General features: G+C 34.2%; 1 protein-coding gene across 2 annotated transcripts in view; it reads right to left on the reverse strand.

Annotated features, from left to right (window-relative positions):
• Positions 1 to 18,193, reverse strand: part of EFL1 (elongation factor like GTPase 1) — a 71,694-nt gene that overhangs the window by 36,633 nt on the left and 16,868 nt on the right. For both annotated transcript variants that reach the window (XM_067003901.1, XM_067003900.1), the window contains exons 13-15: positions 12,742 to 12,893; positions 11,899 to 12,077; positions 9,745 to 9,880 (exon numbers count right to left, since the gene is read on the reverse strand). In XM_067003901.1, coding sequence (XP_066860002.1) covers positions 9,745 to 9,880; positions 11,899 to 12,077; positions 12,742 to 12,893 — 467 coding nt within the window. The remainder of the gene's footprint in view (positions 1 to 9,744; positions 9,881 to 11,898; positions 12,078 to 12,741; positions 12,894 to 18,193) is intronic.

Below are 18,193 nucleotides of genomic sequence, written 5' to 3' on the forward strand. Positions count from 1 at the left end.
TCTTCAGAACTGTTTTGTTTGCTCAAAGTATGAAGAGGGGAAATTCAATTTAAAAGAGTTTCATTTTTGCATACCCTAGGAAAAGAGATTATACACAAATAGAGAACTATAAATTCAAGAGAATTACAAATTTTCCATTGCTAAAAAGTCTTTTATACAGAGAAAAACTTCCCAATCTACTTTTCTGAAGCTGAAAAAGGTAAGACTAAAGCAAAAACTAAATCAGAAGATGTGAACTATGGAAGAACAGCAACAAACTGGATTTAACCAACAAAAACTACACTTCCTAGGAAAAAAAAGTTCTCTACCACTTATTCATTTCCTTCTATTTCAGGGCACAGAGAGGATAATGTGATGACTGAACTAATTTCTAGATCCAAGTTTCTACTTCCCCCAAAAAGTAACACACGGTATATTTCACTGCAGATAGATATCAGAAGTAAAAATATTTTTTATAATTAATCTGATTATCTAGGGAGCTTGGTTGTGTTGAAGGATGTGTTGGGAAGAGTCTATTGTTCTCATTGAGACTGCAAAAGGATAAAGAAGCAGCACTGCAAATGAGGCCAGGCAAGACATAAACTATGTTCCATACACATTTAAAATAACTCTCTAAGATACAGAAAACAAAGATTATCCAAACTGGTAATTTCACAATTTAATGTGAATTTTTACACCTTCCAATGTCTTTGCAATTCCACTCTTTAGTAAAAGCTTGGGCTAAAAGACACCTATGAGACAGTATTCCTGTTATATTTTTGTTTAGCTATTTGCTCCTAAGTATAGCATGCTTGATACTATGACAAATACCTATGTTTCATAACTACCTTTGCTACGAAGCTGAAAAATAAAAATTGAACATTATCAGACCAGAACAGGTGAAGGTACAGCCAGCTGATTAAAAGTACGCACTTCGCTTTGTGATTAGATGAGTAAGTAGCACTGACTACAACACATTCATTTAAAACTTTTTTTTTTTTTAATTCATGGAACGGAAAAAAGGAAAATATATCTATAAAATAGGTCTGTATGTGTATACACACACTTAAGTGTGCCATTTACACTACGGTAAAGTCAGTTAATTTTCAGGCACAGTGAACTAAAATCATGCATAAATCAGTGGCAGAAAAAAAAAAAGAATTTTCCATAGAAAGGCATATTCTAGATTAATGCTTATTTTCTGGAAATAGTTTTCCATGTGTTAGTCTTCCGTGGAAGTTTGTAGTCAAAAATATTTACAGAGACAATAAGTATACAACATTCATTGAAATGTTATATTTGTATATGTGAGTAATAAATTTCAAACCTGACTCAAGAGTCGCACCCATCCATTGGGCAACAGAATTGTTAATTCTTTGGCAATCAAAATCACATAGCACAGCTTGAATTTCATACAAATGATTCTGAATACTACTCGCATGCAATCTCAAACCAACATTTAGTTACAGAACACACTGGAGCGGACCCTGATTTGGCTATGTTAAGTTATCCCCCACTTGAAGCCTGTACTTAAGGTGATTATTTTGTACCTATTCCTGAAATGTTCATAGTTTGAATTTTAGAAAATCTCAGCCACGTTAAACAAAAGAAACATTCTTCTAAAATAGCTTTCTGAAAGGTAAAGTTTACTACTTCTGCAAATGGAAGTCTCCAGCACATTTAATTAGAAGTAGGAAAACAATCCTAATACCACTTAGTACAAAGGGATGAAAAGTTTTATAGTCTAACACAGATCCTTGTTAAATCGGGTAATTTTCACCTCTGTTGAAAACTGAACCTTAAACGCTAATTCCTCAAATTTTGCATTCTTGCTGAGCATCTCAGCCATTTACTCTGGTGCCCTGGTGTCCAAATTCATCCCTGAACTAATGTTTCCCAATTCATTATGCAATATTTCATGGCTGCACTAACAGGTGGAATATCTTAGATACAGAGTTCTGACAACTTTGAGTACAAAACTGAAGTCACTTTGGTTCATCTATCATAGATCCTCATTTAGTAATGGATACATGTCTCTTCAGAGATTTTCTACCAATCAAGACAAATTAGATGTATCCTGTTAGAACCACATTTATAAGAAGGGAGAAAGCACACAGCTATAACAAACAGCCACCTAGTAAACAATACTTATATTCTGCTTTCAAAGAGCATACTACCAGTTAGAAAACAAGCAACACAACACAAAAACGTACACCAAGTACATTTTATAAGTAGATTGACAGATGGTATAGTTTTCAGACATTTCAAATGAAGCCGTGAGGTATTTTCTCCAAATCAGCAGTGATGTATCTCAGTATGTTGGAAAAAATCCCACACAATGTTGCAGAGGTGAGCTTAGCCAATAGTCTCAGAACTTCACCTTAAGACTTCTATTACCATTCTACACTGGTGACACTAACTACTTTAAGGCTTTCATTCTTATATGGTATTAAAATATACAAGGTATATTAGCCAAGTAATAAGTATTTTGGTAGATAACTGTTCTCCCTTTATTATACATTCAGTTTCGTAGGGGGAGAGACTGAAAATAATGCCTCAATGCTGACTAAAGCAAGTAACTGTGAATTACTGGGGAAAATCCCTATCCTTTCATTTTAATCTAAAGAGACATGGAAAATCACACCCAACCAAGTACTCACACAGAAGATTTGGAAATTCTGGAGATAAGCCAGTTAGTATCTGGGACCTAAACCCACAAACAGTTAGCTATTGAAAGGCTGAGTAACATCTTCCCAGAGGCAATGACTATACAAGTCAATTCTCCACCCTTACACAAAGAAAAGGAATAACCTCCTTTAGCACTGGCCCTGAATTCTGATCCAGACTACATTTTTAGCAATATAAATTCATTTAATAACAGGCATCTAATAAATTTGAAGCCCCAAAGCCAAAAATCACTTATTTCTGAAGCTAACACAAGTGATAAACAGAGATGACTGCCTGCACCTCAAACCCTCTTTTCCAGTCTATTTCTAGGTCTTCTCTATTAAGTAGCTCCAGAACATGTGCCTGCTGCTGTGCTGTGAACTTCTTCAAGCAGCAATGGAATGAAATTGCCCTGATTCTTATAAGTCCCACTGCTGCCCACAGGCACATAAGTAGCAACAACAAACATCAACAAGTCTGGGCAGTTTTCCTTCTGATCTGGGAAACCTCAAGCATCAGCAGTATCTGTCTGCATACAAACCCTGAACAATCAGGAATGCTTGCCTCTTATTTGGAAGATTACCTATAAAAATAATTTTCATTTACAGGAAAGCTCAAATTTTGCAGATGATAGTAACTAAAAGTTGCTTCAAAACTGATACAGAATGCTTCACTGAATTAACTCCTTTCCTCAAAAACTTAATTATTTGAATTTTTGACATTATAATCCAGTGTGGTCAAGAGCAAACTTAAAGGCATTTTTGGCCAGAGGAACATAATATGACTTTAACATGAATTATCTTAATACAGCCCGATTTTAAAATATGACGAAAAACTTGCATTCCAGTGGAGAGACTAAACACATTTTTAAGATCTCATAATAAAACCCTGAAAATTAGAGCAGAGAACATTCCAGAAGCACTACAGAATTTAGAAGTGGTTTTCTTCAGAAAGAATTACTACACACGATTTCCTTTTATAGTCTTAAGAAGCTACACTCAGAAAAACAAAAAAAAAGATCAAGCTACTGAAAACACCATTTAAAACCTTCAATATCAAAAAACCAACAACACAGCTTAAAAGGCTTTATAAGGAAACCATTAACCATTTGAAACATTTTTTTCCCCAAAAAAACTTTAGCTATGTTAACAGAGATGCAGATGTCAGTGTTATATTTCTGACCTAAGACTAGTCTTACTTTTTCTTCTCCACTGATCTATGCCCTAGTGATATGTTGATATTGGTTTGAAAACAAGATAATGAATCATTTATTGCTTTTGCAATCAAGTTTGTCAAATCAAATCCCATGAAATGAAATCACAAATAAAACAATTAGCAGAAATGGTAAGGCAAATAGGGTAAAGGAAACTTATCAGATAGTCAGCAAAATACACTTCTACTTTCATTTGATACCAGTGCATTAGCTGTGCACCGTGCTATGCTACATTGCCCAATAAGCAGCACAAATTACTCAGCCTGCTTGTTGTAACACAAAGCAAAGAGCAGGAACTGCAAAAGGACTAAGTCCATTACAGCAAAAAGAGTTAAGAAAAAATGGTTTCAGTATCCAGCTCTGATAAAGGCCAAATCACAGATCAACTACAATGTCCTTAGCTCAAAGAAACAATTTAAACATATTCAATTTTTCAACAATTTAACTATTTATAAAACACTGATTGGTAGGAAGTTAATGTAGATACAATAATGTCAGGTAAACTCATTGTTTCATAGAGATAAAACATCATGCAATAAAATCCATTCAATTATATCTCTTACTGAATAATGCTCTATTACTATAAAAGTAGTTAAAAATACAAGTTCTTTTTTTTTTAATGGGGTTGTAAGATGGCAGTTAGTGATTAAAATCATAAGTGTTCCAAAACTGAAGACAAAGGTTTGGGTTTTCTTTGTTTCATTCACTATTTTCTGCTAATTTCAGTAATATTCTTGAGAAAGACTGCCCTCCTGTGTTCACTGATCTACGCTGAGATGAGACAGGCCACGCAGCTGGAATCACTTCAAGTTTTTTTTTTTTTTAATAATCACATTACTGATTCAGAGATTGAAATTAGCCCACCAAATGTTTGCACAGAAATAAAAGGCTGGTGCAACAGCAGTACTGTTCCTAGGGCTTTCACATAAGGTGGTAATGCTTGCTGGCTGGCATGAGTCCTAGAAAGCCATTCTGGGCCTTTAAAATGGCATCGCTGTTTGCAGCTGCTCTTTGCTTTTAACAGAGGCTGCTTATTAAAAGCTCCTAAATTGTTCGATGAAGTCCTAAAGGAATAAAATGCTTGTTAGACACCTTGTAATGAGGTTAGCTATACTACTACATGGCAACTCTTCACACCAACTGCAGCTGTACAGCACACATCTTTAGAAAGGTACAGAAAAATCCCTAAGTATGTACCCATAATCACCTAGTTCCCATGTCATATTGTTTAAGCTTCAAGATTCCTTTAAGTGCTTTATAAATAATTAAAACTTGAAAGAACACTGTGTGGGAAAACAAGCATTTTAGAAGAGGAAAAGTCTAAGGTACCCAGCAGTCAGTCCTCCAGGAAGTCTGCTCATAGCGAGCTGACACCAGGAGTGACTTCTACATCCCTGCTTTTAACATCATCATTTGATCAGTTAAAGAAACAAATGCTCTTAATTTTCTAGAACACTTGATACTCACAGAGCTAACTGCATTTGAAAATATTCAGGAAATTATCTAGCCTCTTATGAGCACTATGCTAAAGCACTATAGAAGTAAGCAGAAAACTTTGCTTTTAGCAGTACTCAAACACAGAAATCACTTACATAGTGGTACTGGCAGCTCTATGAAAAATCTGATTTGGATATGTGAGCAAATAAGACTATTGTTGTGATACTTGTGGATAAAAACAGTATACAACTCAATTTTAGGATGCATGTTACTCTGAACTTGTGCACACAAGCATGTGGCACACTTTGAGATACACTGGAATAAAATCTATCACTTGATGATCCTTCAATTATTTACTCCTAAAAACAGAAAAGAAATCATCACATAACACTGACAAATTTTAACAAAATCACTTATATATATATATATATATAGCCACACTTTAAAAGTACTGCCAGTGTTTTCAGAAACATGGTCTTTTTTTTTTTTTTACATCAGCATTTGCTTGAATTACTTAAAATTAAGAATCAGTAACTTCAGCATGAGGATCCTATCCTTTCATCTGTACATGACACCACAACAAACACTACATCTTTTTGCCTATTTAAAATACATTTTTGTGCTACCTTCAACAGCTCTTTTGTTACTAAAACATTTCTAACCCTTTTGGATAGAACAAAAAAGGCATTTTGCCTTCTATTATAGGACAGCAAAAAGAAAAAATAAATTTCGTGCCAAACACATTTAACAAAAAGGAAGGGATTAAAAAAAGGAAGCTATTATGTGCATCTGGAGGGCATGTGCTTGCTCAATCTTAACTTGGGAGCCCAAATTATTTGCTGCTCATACATTCCCTTCTAATATTCCTTTGTCACTCTGGGGAATGCCCATTAAGTTCTTTTTATCCTCTTCAACCACAAAAATATCAGAACAAGTGTTACAAAATGATGCTTTTCCTGTATTTGTACTTCTCCTTTGTCGGTAAGGCAGAGGGGGAAGATTCTATATATTCTTCCCCAGGAACAAGTGAATCAACTGTCTCCACTTCCTTACATTCTCCAGAATACAGCCATATTAACACTTCAACACGTGTGATAGAGGTAGTCTTGCTTTTTGAGAAAATATTCTTAATATAGATACGCAACTGAAATTATTTTAAGCTTGTCTGTAATTGTCCTATTTGCTAAACTTTTAATGCCGTTTACCTAACTTTTTGTTTTCACTACTGGCATAGAAGCAACATTTTTTCACACATTAAATGACATAATAAATACTGCTTCCACGCATCCTTCATTAACAACAAAAACCAGCTACTTAGTATTAATTTTTCTATTTGTGTTCTAGCATCATCGATCTCTACAGTTAGCTAAATAATACCTAATACTACTTGGCAAACAGAAGAACTTGCATACAACATCCACATTAAATCATTTAATATTTCATGACTGGAGCATTTATAGTTTTCCTTTGTATAAGAGAAACTAAGCATTAGTAAGAAGAACTGAGAAGACTAGAGGTTAACAGCTTTCACTCAATAGCTGTCAAACACAACACATCTGGAGCAGATACTTGGATGGCAGCAGGAACCTCCAATACAGTAGATGTTTCCTGTATAATGGGAAGCTCCCCAACAAGAACCTAAGCTGCTGTAACAGTCAATAGACAAAAAGAAGTTAAACACATTTGGGTAGCCAGATGACTGTCTATATTAAGCTCCTTTCTCTGATACATTTTTGTCATAGCAAAAGAGGACACATATTTAAAGAGAGTGGGGCAACTACAGTAGCTTGCTATTTGCATAGCATTAGATTATGTAAAACACAGGTCAGAGTTAATTATACTGCCACTAAGAACATGCAAGGATATATCAGTCAGCTTGTCTCTGGAATTTAATATTGAAGTGCTGCTTCTCTCCTTACAGACATAAAAGGACAAAATTTTCAGAATAGCACATGGACTTCTGTGATCACTAAGGTCTGTGATACCTTTTCTTTCCAACAGGTGCTCAGGCAATTTTCAAAAGGTGAGCATAAAACATGACCAAGACATGGTTAGACACGGAGTTAAAAAATATCCCAACTAATTTTGAGAGGTATATTTAGGCGATACATAATTATCACATTAATGATAGAAAGCGCAGAGTACTTCTATGTTTGGAATTTAAGCATGGCTTTGATATACATAGTTAGAATTTACAAAACAGATTACAGTGTTTCTATTAAGATAATAATAAGCCAGGTATTTTGTCAGAAAGGAATTTTGTTCTTCATAGAAAATTCTGACAAATCAGTTTTAAAAGATTTATTACAAAGCCTTTATTATCCTTGGTTCTCAAGAACATCTTCATTTGTTTGTTTTAAGTTGAAGTCATATTTCACCCCCTACCCAAGGACTGTAAAAAATGTATAGTAGTCACATAGATTGCAAAGAAGAAAAATTGTGAATTATTAACTGCTATGTGGAAGGAGGCAGTATTTCGTGTTTGCCATACCACTTGAAAATGACATACTGCTTAAAGCTTTTTGAGAAATACTTTTGACAAAACATTTGCACTGTAAACTTGCAATACAAATTAACAATTGCAAAACAGGCTCTCTCTCAACTTCCAGAAACTCAGAACAACAACTTTCCACAGCTTCCCAAAATGGCTATGCACAGTAGACAGGGAAATGATATTATTTTTCAGCTGACTCTTTGTGAATTCTGTGTGTTCACGGTATGTTTCATTACCTTTTCCTCTTGTAGTATTTTGCTACAAGTTTTTCAGATTTTTAACATTTATAAGGATTTATAAGTATTTTAAGGAAAAATCTAATCCACCACAAGGACAAAGGGATGAAATCTTCATCTCCACTGACACAGCCTATGTCTTAAGCCATTTCTTTGATCATTAAACCTTTGCATAAGCCAGTATGAAGAGTAAAAAGGCTACTTGCTCATTGTCACCAAGCAGGTTCTTCCTTGGAAGAAACAAACAAAAACACTGGGAAAAAAAATCCCTGTACCATGAGTTTTAAAGTGGAAATAGGCGGTCATGACTAACTGTGTATTCCTTATGGCAATAATTAAATTATACAGAATAAAACTACAGAGCTTTCAGAAAAGCTTCCTTATTTTACTAGATAATCTACAAGTAATTTCCTTATATGGCTGGAGAGAAATCATCACTGTATGCTTTGAAGCTGGAAGATAAATGGCCTTTGAAACAGAAATCATTTTTATTAAGAGGAATAATGAAAGTCCTGCTTCACCATTGTTACAGATTCCATTTATATAAAAGTATTGCATTTTCTCCTGAATGTGGTACATCATGAAACAGGTAAAATGTTTATTGAATTTATGTAAATTAACAATACAACATTATGGGGAAATGGGAGAAAAACTAGCTCGAAATTATTTAGGGCTTTTACGTTTTAAAATTTCTTTAACATCAGATTTAAAAAACTAATTCTCGAGTTTGTATGCTGTAGGTAAAAATGAAAACCTGTTTTGTCAATATGTAAACAGAACAGCCAATGATCTCAAAGAGATGACATACCAGACACAGTTTGGCTAAAAGCTCTGAGTATTAGTTCTGATCTTAAGATTCTAATGAATTTTTCTAAAGATGACAAACCTTGTGTTACCATTTAGAACTTTCTTATTTCCTGACTAGTATGCTTTTTTTTATGGAAAATCTACAGACTACTGAAGAGTAGTTGTTCTCAGAAGTTGAGACTACTCACAATTTTTTTTGTAGGATTAGCTGCTTACAGCTCACCCACAAATTGAAAAAAAACCTACTTCTGAATTTTACACTCTCTAAATTCTAAATAGTATTTTTGATTATACATAAAAAAAAGACGTGTGAAGAACAAAACCAAAAACGTATGCTATTTAATGCTCTAGAGCAAAACAACTCAAAATCTGGCACAGAAGAACATAACTCAGTGATTACGATGACTTATCATTCAGAAACATGCGCATGGAAACAGTTCAAAATTTGCCACAGCAGTAACAAGTAAGTTTTAGCACCGTATTTTGCACAGACTCATTAATAAAACTACAATTATCCGCATCACTGAAAACGTCATACTACAGTGTTTCCACTGTTGAGAAAATGTTATTTATAATCCTTGCAATTTAGAAAATATTAGACCTTACTGTTGCCTTTGGCAATTCCTGGTAGTGATGCTTACCTGGCAATACTCCAACCTGAAGATAACAGTAAATAGGGCTCCTGTAATCCCTAGTTTTCTCTTACTTATGATTTTTTTTTCCCACTTCACCATTAAAAGTTCACAGAAGTTACAATGAGTGCCTTCACTTTTAGCACATGTAATATACCTAAAAATATTCAGAGATTTATCTAAGTTTTCTTATCATTAATCATATCAAAATAATTTCAATGTATTTTGGATGATATAAACATTCAAGCTCTAGGAAATGAAATATTAGTTAAGTCTTACCCAGAACATTTCCTGCAGGTACTTCTTCAAGATCTTCAAGTTCTCTTCCCATAAGCAAGTAGAGATTCTCCAATGTACAGCAAGTCATATGAGGTACTAATGGCAGATCATCGGTAGCAGAACACTGGGATGACAGCTACATGGAGTAAAACAACCAGTGTTGGATATTTATTGCCTGGTACTGTTACAAACTTCTTCCTGAAAACCTCCTTGCATTTCAAAACTAAGAAATATATTTTAAAGCTTTTTCATTTCAAAAGCCAGATATTCAAAACTAACACATACTTACTTATCTCCCTTCCAAAAACACAGTGTTGCAGCAAACAATGAAATATTACCAAGAAAAATGAAAAAACAGTGTTTCCTTTATTGTTTAAGTGCATACTAATTCTCACTCACTGTTCATCATCACTGATAAAACACACATTAAGGTAATTTCATAGGCAATGAACTTCTACAATCACATTCTCAAAACAGTTAACACCACTCTTTTCAATACTATTACACACTCTCCGGTTCCCATAAATAACTCGTTTTCCAATCACAAATTTTCTTTACGTATGTACATACTGGATTTGCTGTTAATTAATAAATGCTTCATGTATTTTGGTAATCCCAAGGCTTACAATGAGTTTACCAGGATAATCAGCCGAATGTGCAAAAACAAAACATCTCCACAGTAACGGACCTCAAACTTTCTTTCAAACAAGATAAAACTTTTTATTCATTAGCAGGTAAAATTCTGAGAAGAAAGTCTGTATTGGGCTATAATATGCTTAAGTAAGATGCTTTCATTGGGCTGGAGAAGTTCTATGTTTTGCTTTAAAATCTGCAACCCAATTGTATTTAAACAGCATAAGGAAGTCATATTAAACAATTAAATAAGGGGAGTTTCATCCAGATGTCTCTAGCAAACTCCATCTTTGAAGAAATGCCTCTGCATTGGGGGTACGAAGATTCGCCTGCTACTAAGACATTTCAAAATAACTAAGCAATATCAAATCTAACTTCAGCTAGAGTCAGTCATACCTAAAAGGCTAATGATCTCTTCACCTTCACAGAATTTGAAATAGCTGCCCTCTTAAAATGTTATTAAAAGCAATCTCCAAGTAGGTGTTTGAGGCACCATCTTCACATTTTGTGATGAAGTTAAGATCATAAATGTGTATCTAGTATTTATGAACATACTCCATCACCTTAAAGAATTAGGCTGAATGTATTCTTTTTAAACACTAAATAATCTACAGCACAGTCTAATCAAATGGACCTAAGCAGGCAAAGTAAGGACGCAGAAAACCAAAGACTCATCAAGATTGAGACTACTGTTTATCCATAAGACAATGGCTGACTGCTTCCAGCCTCCCAATAATTTCACATAATTTACCAGGTTTTAGAAACTCATTTTCAGTAAACATTCTAATGCCTAATGAAAATAATACAGCTGACAAAGTTAAAAAAAATAATCTTACTACGTATTATTTAAACCTCCTCAAATCCCCGACAAATGGTGACTGTATCAGAGTAGACATTTATTTATGTTATGTTCAAGTCTTTGCACAATTCCTCTGCAAAATTTTGCAGAATTCCATGGATGTACAGCCAGTATGCTATTATGAATTGCTCTCACTGCAAATCACTGGATTTCGCATATAGCTGAAAGTCAGAATAAGCTTTGAATCATTACGTGTGCTTAGAAATACATTCAGGCCCTTCATGTCCGTCTTCTGTTTCACAAAACTCAACGCAAGGTTTTTAAATCAAATTATTTTGAATCTGATTAAAAACAGGTTGCCTGTGTAGATGTTTAACCAACATCTTTTCACAGAACAGCGCAAAACAGAATACCCTTTATTAGACACAGACAGGATGTAATCCTTGTATTTCAAGGATCATCTATTCATCTACTTCTCCTAAAGAATATATGCAAAGTCTTGAGATCTTCAGTTGAAACGAAATAATAAAGAAGGTTCACGCCTCCTTTATCACAGCAACTTTATTACTAAAATAAACCATATTAATTTTCTAAATTACTTTGCTACGTTTTGGAATTTTTGATTTGAACCTTGTTTTGAGCATGCAATGTGCAGAAAGTTAAGTCAACAATATTTCGAAAATAATGTCAAGTTACGGAAACATTTCACTGTCACCTCTTACCTTATGCAAAGACTCGGCAGGATCATATTTTGGTCCTAAAACAAAGATCTTTTGCCCTCTTTTCACTACACCACTGAACACTCTAGCAAAAGCAATGAAAGACTCCTTGTTGTCTGCTTCCTGTTTTGCTGCCTTTGAGGTCGCAATCTCTGTTTGACCAGTGAGCTGCTGCTCTTCACCTAATCAGTTAGAAAAAATAGATCAACTCTAAAAACAGTTACTACCTCATCAGCTGAAGAAAAAAAAATCAATTACATACCACAGTATCACATCTGATGACATATTCAAAGACAAGAACCCGCCACTGTAACCCATACTCCAGTCCCGTTCTCAATCACTGCTTTTATATAAATTTTTTTTGTTAAATAAAATACTTATTCTTGTAAATACTTAAGAGGAATTAAAGTTATGTTGGCCTAAAGTACACTAGCAACAAGTCCGTAAGGCAACTCCAGCAATAAGCTAAACCTGAATTTTTCTACCCCATACACATGTCCAAAAATAAATCATTCTGTATTCCTATTCAGAGTGGAAATTATTTAATTTTTCAGCAGATAATCCCCTTAAGGCATCATCTATCTTCAAGTGACTCAAAGTACTGAGCCCAAGAACATTCTCAGGCCATATAAACAGGTATCCATGGCATTATTACAGCATCTATAAATTATCAGCTGCCTTCAACTCCCTCCTTGCTCTTCATTCAGTCCTATCTATTAAACTGTTTGGACTGGAGTGTGGATGATTCTTTGCAAGGTACACAGCTCCATAATCAGCCCCTTAACAACACCTAGATACTAATATTAAATATACTATGAGAAAAATGGATAGCAGATCATTAAATACCTTTTGTATCACCAGTGTTTCCAGTCACTTCAGATGAATTTTCACTTGGGGGCTTTTCTGACAGTTCCTTCCCTTGATTTGCTGCAATTTTTTCTGCATGTCTCCGTTTTGCAAGTTCACGTCGTTGAGCTATTTCTTCTTGAGTTAAAGGCCTAAATTGTATTTTAAAATATTAGCATTTGGAAACGCCCCTTACTTTAAAATAAATTAAATTGTAAGAATTAGAATACTACATTCAGCGTAAGAAAAAATTACACTGAATGCCTTTTGTCCCCATGATACCACGTATTTTTAGTCAGCTAAAATAAACAAACTCTTCCTCTACCATGTTTAGAAAGAGGTTACCATGTTAAACTTCTGTTTATTTCATTAAAATAAATCTAGTTTCTCCCACTGATGTGTGAATTCTCACTTTCTTGGAAAAGTTCCAAGCCAATTTTAAAAATTGCTTTTCACACCATGTCCAGTATGTTATTCTGAACTAGAATGACAGCTAAGACTAAACAGTGTATTAATCTAGACTTATCTATACCAAGCTAGTTAGAAAAAATACCAGACTTTTATTCCAAATACACAGTGATCAAATATTGTCATTTCAATGAGCTTGTGATATTTTTACTATTCTAAGGTAGTCTTTACAGTAAGTGTTCAAATGCAAAAGAAGAACTTTGCCTTCTATAGTGACTTTTCTACTTAGTGAATAGCTTCATAACGGACAAAAGACTTCACTGAGGAAACAAAAAAGAGAATTGTAATATTCTGATGCAATTTCCATCTACTCACTGGCAAACCCTAACTTAAAATAAAGTGCTTTAATGTAAGATTTAAAGCAAATAATAATAATAAATAATATTAATAATTAAAGACAGGCATTATAGTCCTTCCCTAAGGCCGTTTAAACAGATGATCCACATTTTTTTTGTGTAACATGCTGTCAGGTGCCTACATTAAAAACCACTTTTATTCCTGTGGCTTAAAAGATGAAAAAAAATAAAGATATGTAGACTTGTTTCACTGGAACTACAATACTTTCAATTTTATAATTTTTTCCCCATTGTGAGCAATGGAAATATATACCACTTTCCAGCATTAATAAATAATTTGTTTCCAACACAACAACCAATGTATTTTTTACATTATATAATTATTCTTAATAGAATTCTAACCCGAGAGAAGAAATGGAAGAATTCTCTCCATCATAAGCATGCATTTATAAAGCACAACTGAACAAACTAATCACCAATGTTATATGCTGACTTCATCTCAGGAAGTGAACCTAATCGCAGAACAAAACCCCATCTGCATGGAGCGTCCTTACACCTGCATTTGCTCATGTGCTGGGGGCAAGGCCAACACTTCTTAATATTAAGATGGTTTAGGATTCTTTCACTATAAAGCACCCAATATGATGAACAGAACACTAGAATCAAAAGTGTCCTGTTAGTTTTAGCTTGTTTAGTAGCCTTAGACAAGTCACCTTGTCTCTCTAATTTCCACACTTGGGAACTACACTCCTTCTCTGCAACAAAACACTTCAAGATTTGCTGAGCAGTAGTAGCACTAATGAATAATAAAGAGAAAGAAAACAGCAAGAAGCTCTACAACAGAATGTTTCTTTAAAGAACAAGCACATAAATATCTCTTAAAAAAAAACAAAACAAAACAAAACATTGAATCACATCCACAGATCACATGAACTATTCCACACTGCCAAACAGGGAAACAACCCACTTCTCAGAGGTCAAAGTTTTTGTCTGTAGACAGTAGAGACACTTACTGGAGACTAAGTCTGACCCTAACTGGATTAGTTAGTTCAGAAAGCCATGAATAAATTATGTGGCTGAGACCACCTCAGTGTCAATACATTTATTATATCATAATACATATTCTGTTTATTGCATATCCTTCAGATTATTTTAAAATGCTTAATAGAACCCTTCATTTCACCAGAAATCTTTTTAGGACTTGAAGAAATCAAGTGTTATATTGTTATGTATTTTATATAGTTGTTATTTATTAATTATTGTGCTTAACTTGATCCAAATATTCAACTCAAATGGGCAAAAAACCTATATACGAGTTAAAAATATCTTTTAAAATTACCTATCAGAAAACCTTTAATCCCCCTGGGATAAAATGCCAGAATTTGATGCATACTTTCAGGACTTAGAACCTGGAACAGATTCACTACATACTACAGGAAAGGCAAAAATGAGAAAAAATGCCCCTGTAAACTTCTCAGAAAGTTTTTCTTGTTTATTTATTTTAAATAATCTCTTACGCAGTCACTGTGACAGAATTAAGAATCTGCATCTCTGAAATTTGGGACAATGTGTTATTTCTGTTTGATTTGTTTATTTTATTGCAAAAGAGAGTGAGTCTTAACAATAGAAAATGCAAAGCAGATGGTGGAGAAGAAAACTTTTTTTTATGATCATTTTTTTCCTGAAGGCAGTTGTTCAAAGCTATTTAAGGGTTTGGAATGTCTGAAAAATTCCCAGGGGAAAGAGATTGATAGGGAAAGTACAGATGAGACAGCCAAGGGATAAATGCAGTCTATATATGATGGCATAGTATGCACATGAGGACATATGTATGCATTCCAACACATTTTATTGTCCAAAAATACTTTTCATTTGTGTAAATAATCCTGAGAGTAAAAGAAAAAGTTTGTTTGTTCCCCTCCTCCCTCCTACTTCTGTGTTATCTTTAAAAGTACCACTATATTTAGGTATCAGATAGCCCTTATCACAAGTGTTAAAGGTACCTTAAAATTCTGAATGCACTGGTTGCAACATAAGTTGCAATACACATAAGCCCAGTTAATTATATTCTCAATTTGATAAGAAGCAGATTGAGTGTGGGTAGGTCTTTAGCTAGTAGGTAAAAGCTAGACTTCCACCCTGGTTTGTGTCAGCATCAATTTCCACAGAATTAGTCACTCCCAGTAGGATCATTAGAAACCACAAAAAAGAGATGTTGTTGTCGTATAAATCCTTATACATAATGATAACACACTCAAGCAGAACACAGCACAAGATTGTTGAAAATCCAGTGTCTTATGTGCATTAATCTCCAGTTTAAATTATGTCCTGATTTATTCAATTTCTCCAGTTGGTGAAACCAATGAGAAGTGAAATCAGTTTTGAACAAATGCTGACCAAACCAGATGAGATGTGCTCTTCTCTTCCTCTTCTCTACCATATTTCTTCCCTCCCCCTTTTTCAGTGCATAAGAAAAGCTACAACACCTTATGATACTGGCAGAAAAAAAAAAAGATCATACAGTCACAGAAAAAACAGTAAAAGTAACGAAGGAGAAAGGGAAAGAGATTCTCTGCCTTCAAACAGATGCTGAAACATTCACACTGCACACATGAACGAAGCACAAGCAACAGAGCTGACTTAGATGGGCAACCACATTATTACTAACTCATCTTCAGCTCAACCACATCGTAAGCAAAAGCTGTGGAAATAACATGGCAAACAGCGTAACGTACACAACATTGTCATCCAGTAGATTGTTGATTATGCATTGGACTAGGTGAAATTAACATGCTAATGCCGACTTTTTCTTTATTCTCATAGTCACCAAGGATACCTCAGTTTAGTTCAAACAATGACAACTAAACTTCTTCATCCTGTGAATAACAGCTTTTCTATCCTTCCATGTTATCAAAGAGACTTTGTTCCAAAAGATTTGAAAAAATCATAGTGAATAAACAAAAATTGGCATCTGATTTTTTTAGAGACACTCTTACTTTTTTTTTAAAAAAAACTTTTAACTTTTAGACCATTTTACAAAGGAAACAAAGTCAGAACAACTGACTTCTAAAAGACTGATACTACCCACAACAGGCTGAGAATACTTTCTCTCTATATAATTTTTATCAGTTTAAATTCCTTGACCTTGCAGACATACGCTTGATTCCATCACACTAAGGAGGTAATTTCTGTTAACATCTTAAAATCCAAGTAATTTACAGAGAATCTTCTGCATTGCTCTTCATGACTCCACTCTTCAGAATTAAGTTCTGCTTCAATCATTGGCTGCTGTTCTGCTTACCATCTGGTACTCAAAGTCTTCAGACAACCACATCCCTAGGGACAGCTCTCTCAAGTGCAGCTTGTTTGTTACAATCCAGCACGGAGTATGTCCAGTGGTCTTCCTAATCCTTCTGAAGTACCTGAATTCCTGGATTAAATTGTTTAATGCTTTTGCCTTGAAATCTGCTATATATTATTTCCCAGCCCAGAACTAAGAGCCTAAATTTTGAACGGCAACATCCATAAAGATCACTTTTAAGAACTATTTCCATTCATAAACCAACATACAGTAACTAAAATTATTTCATGTACTTTCTAATGCAACTACAATCACTATGCAATTCACAGAAGGAACTGTCTGTACACAAAACGGACAACTGAAAATTATCCAAAACAGTATTTACATAAAATGTTACACAGTGATCTTACAGAACTTCTGCAAAGAGGTATACTGGATACATTTTTCATGTTATATTATACAGGGAAGATCATTCGCTCTGAGACACATAACAAAACTAAGATATTAATATCAAGCTGTCATACCTTATCTTGAAAAACGCCCTTGGCTGATTTACTGACCTTTGATTTATCTCGCATACTAAATATGCAATAAAGAGAGATGAAACTTGAAAGAAAAAAACTCTTCCAGAATGTTATATGCTTTTCTCTCTAAACTTGCAATTACGCAAACTAAACATGTCCAGAGATTCAGACTCCATCTCTTAAATCAGTTCCAAAGATTTTAGCTGGAGTCAAATGTATGCTGTCACAATGAAATTTAATCATAATGTTTGTTTTTTCATTTTTGAACAGCATATAGTACTCTATTAATTATATAACTGGGTACCATCTTCAAACGTTAACTTGTAAATCTGACAATCTGTTCAGATGACTCATGTCAAATTCATTTCTAATGCACCAACTACAAGTTAGTACAAACTAAACTTCTGTTTAATGCAAACAGAAGATGATGGGTTCGGCTCAAAGTGAAGTCACTGAAAATCATATTGCTTTTAAATGTAAAAATTCATTTACTCACAAGAAGATAGTAATTTTTTTTTTACAGAGCTGCGATCTTTACAAATGTTCTCGTGCTTTGATCACAACAACGTAAAGTGTTTTCAGCTGAAGGTTGGGCAACAATCACAGGATTTACATTTTTTAATTTTTTTTTACAATACAGTCTTTAGGAAACAATAGAAAGAAAATTAAGTACGCTACAATCTCTTGGCTTAAGACATGTAAACAAGCTACACCACAGAAAAAAAGATATTACCATAGCATCACTAAATAACCTTGGTGTTATTACGTGAAGCAAGCAGTTCCATAAGAAGCCAGTCTGGCCCTATTTCCTGTTGGTTTTAGATATTATAATATCTAAAGTGAAGTATAATCACACTATACTC

The sequence above is a fragment of the Anser cygnoides genome, chromosome 11, assembly GCF_040182565.1.
Source record: "Anser cygnoides isolate HZ-2024a breed goose chromosome 11, Taihu_goose_T2T_genome, whole genome shotgun sequence".
Classification (NCBI taxonomy): Eukaryota; Metazoa; Chordata; class Aves; order Anseriformes; family Anatidae; genus Anser; species Anser cygnoides.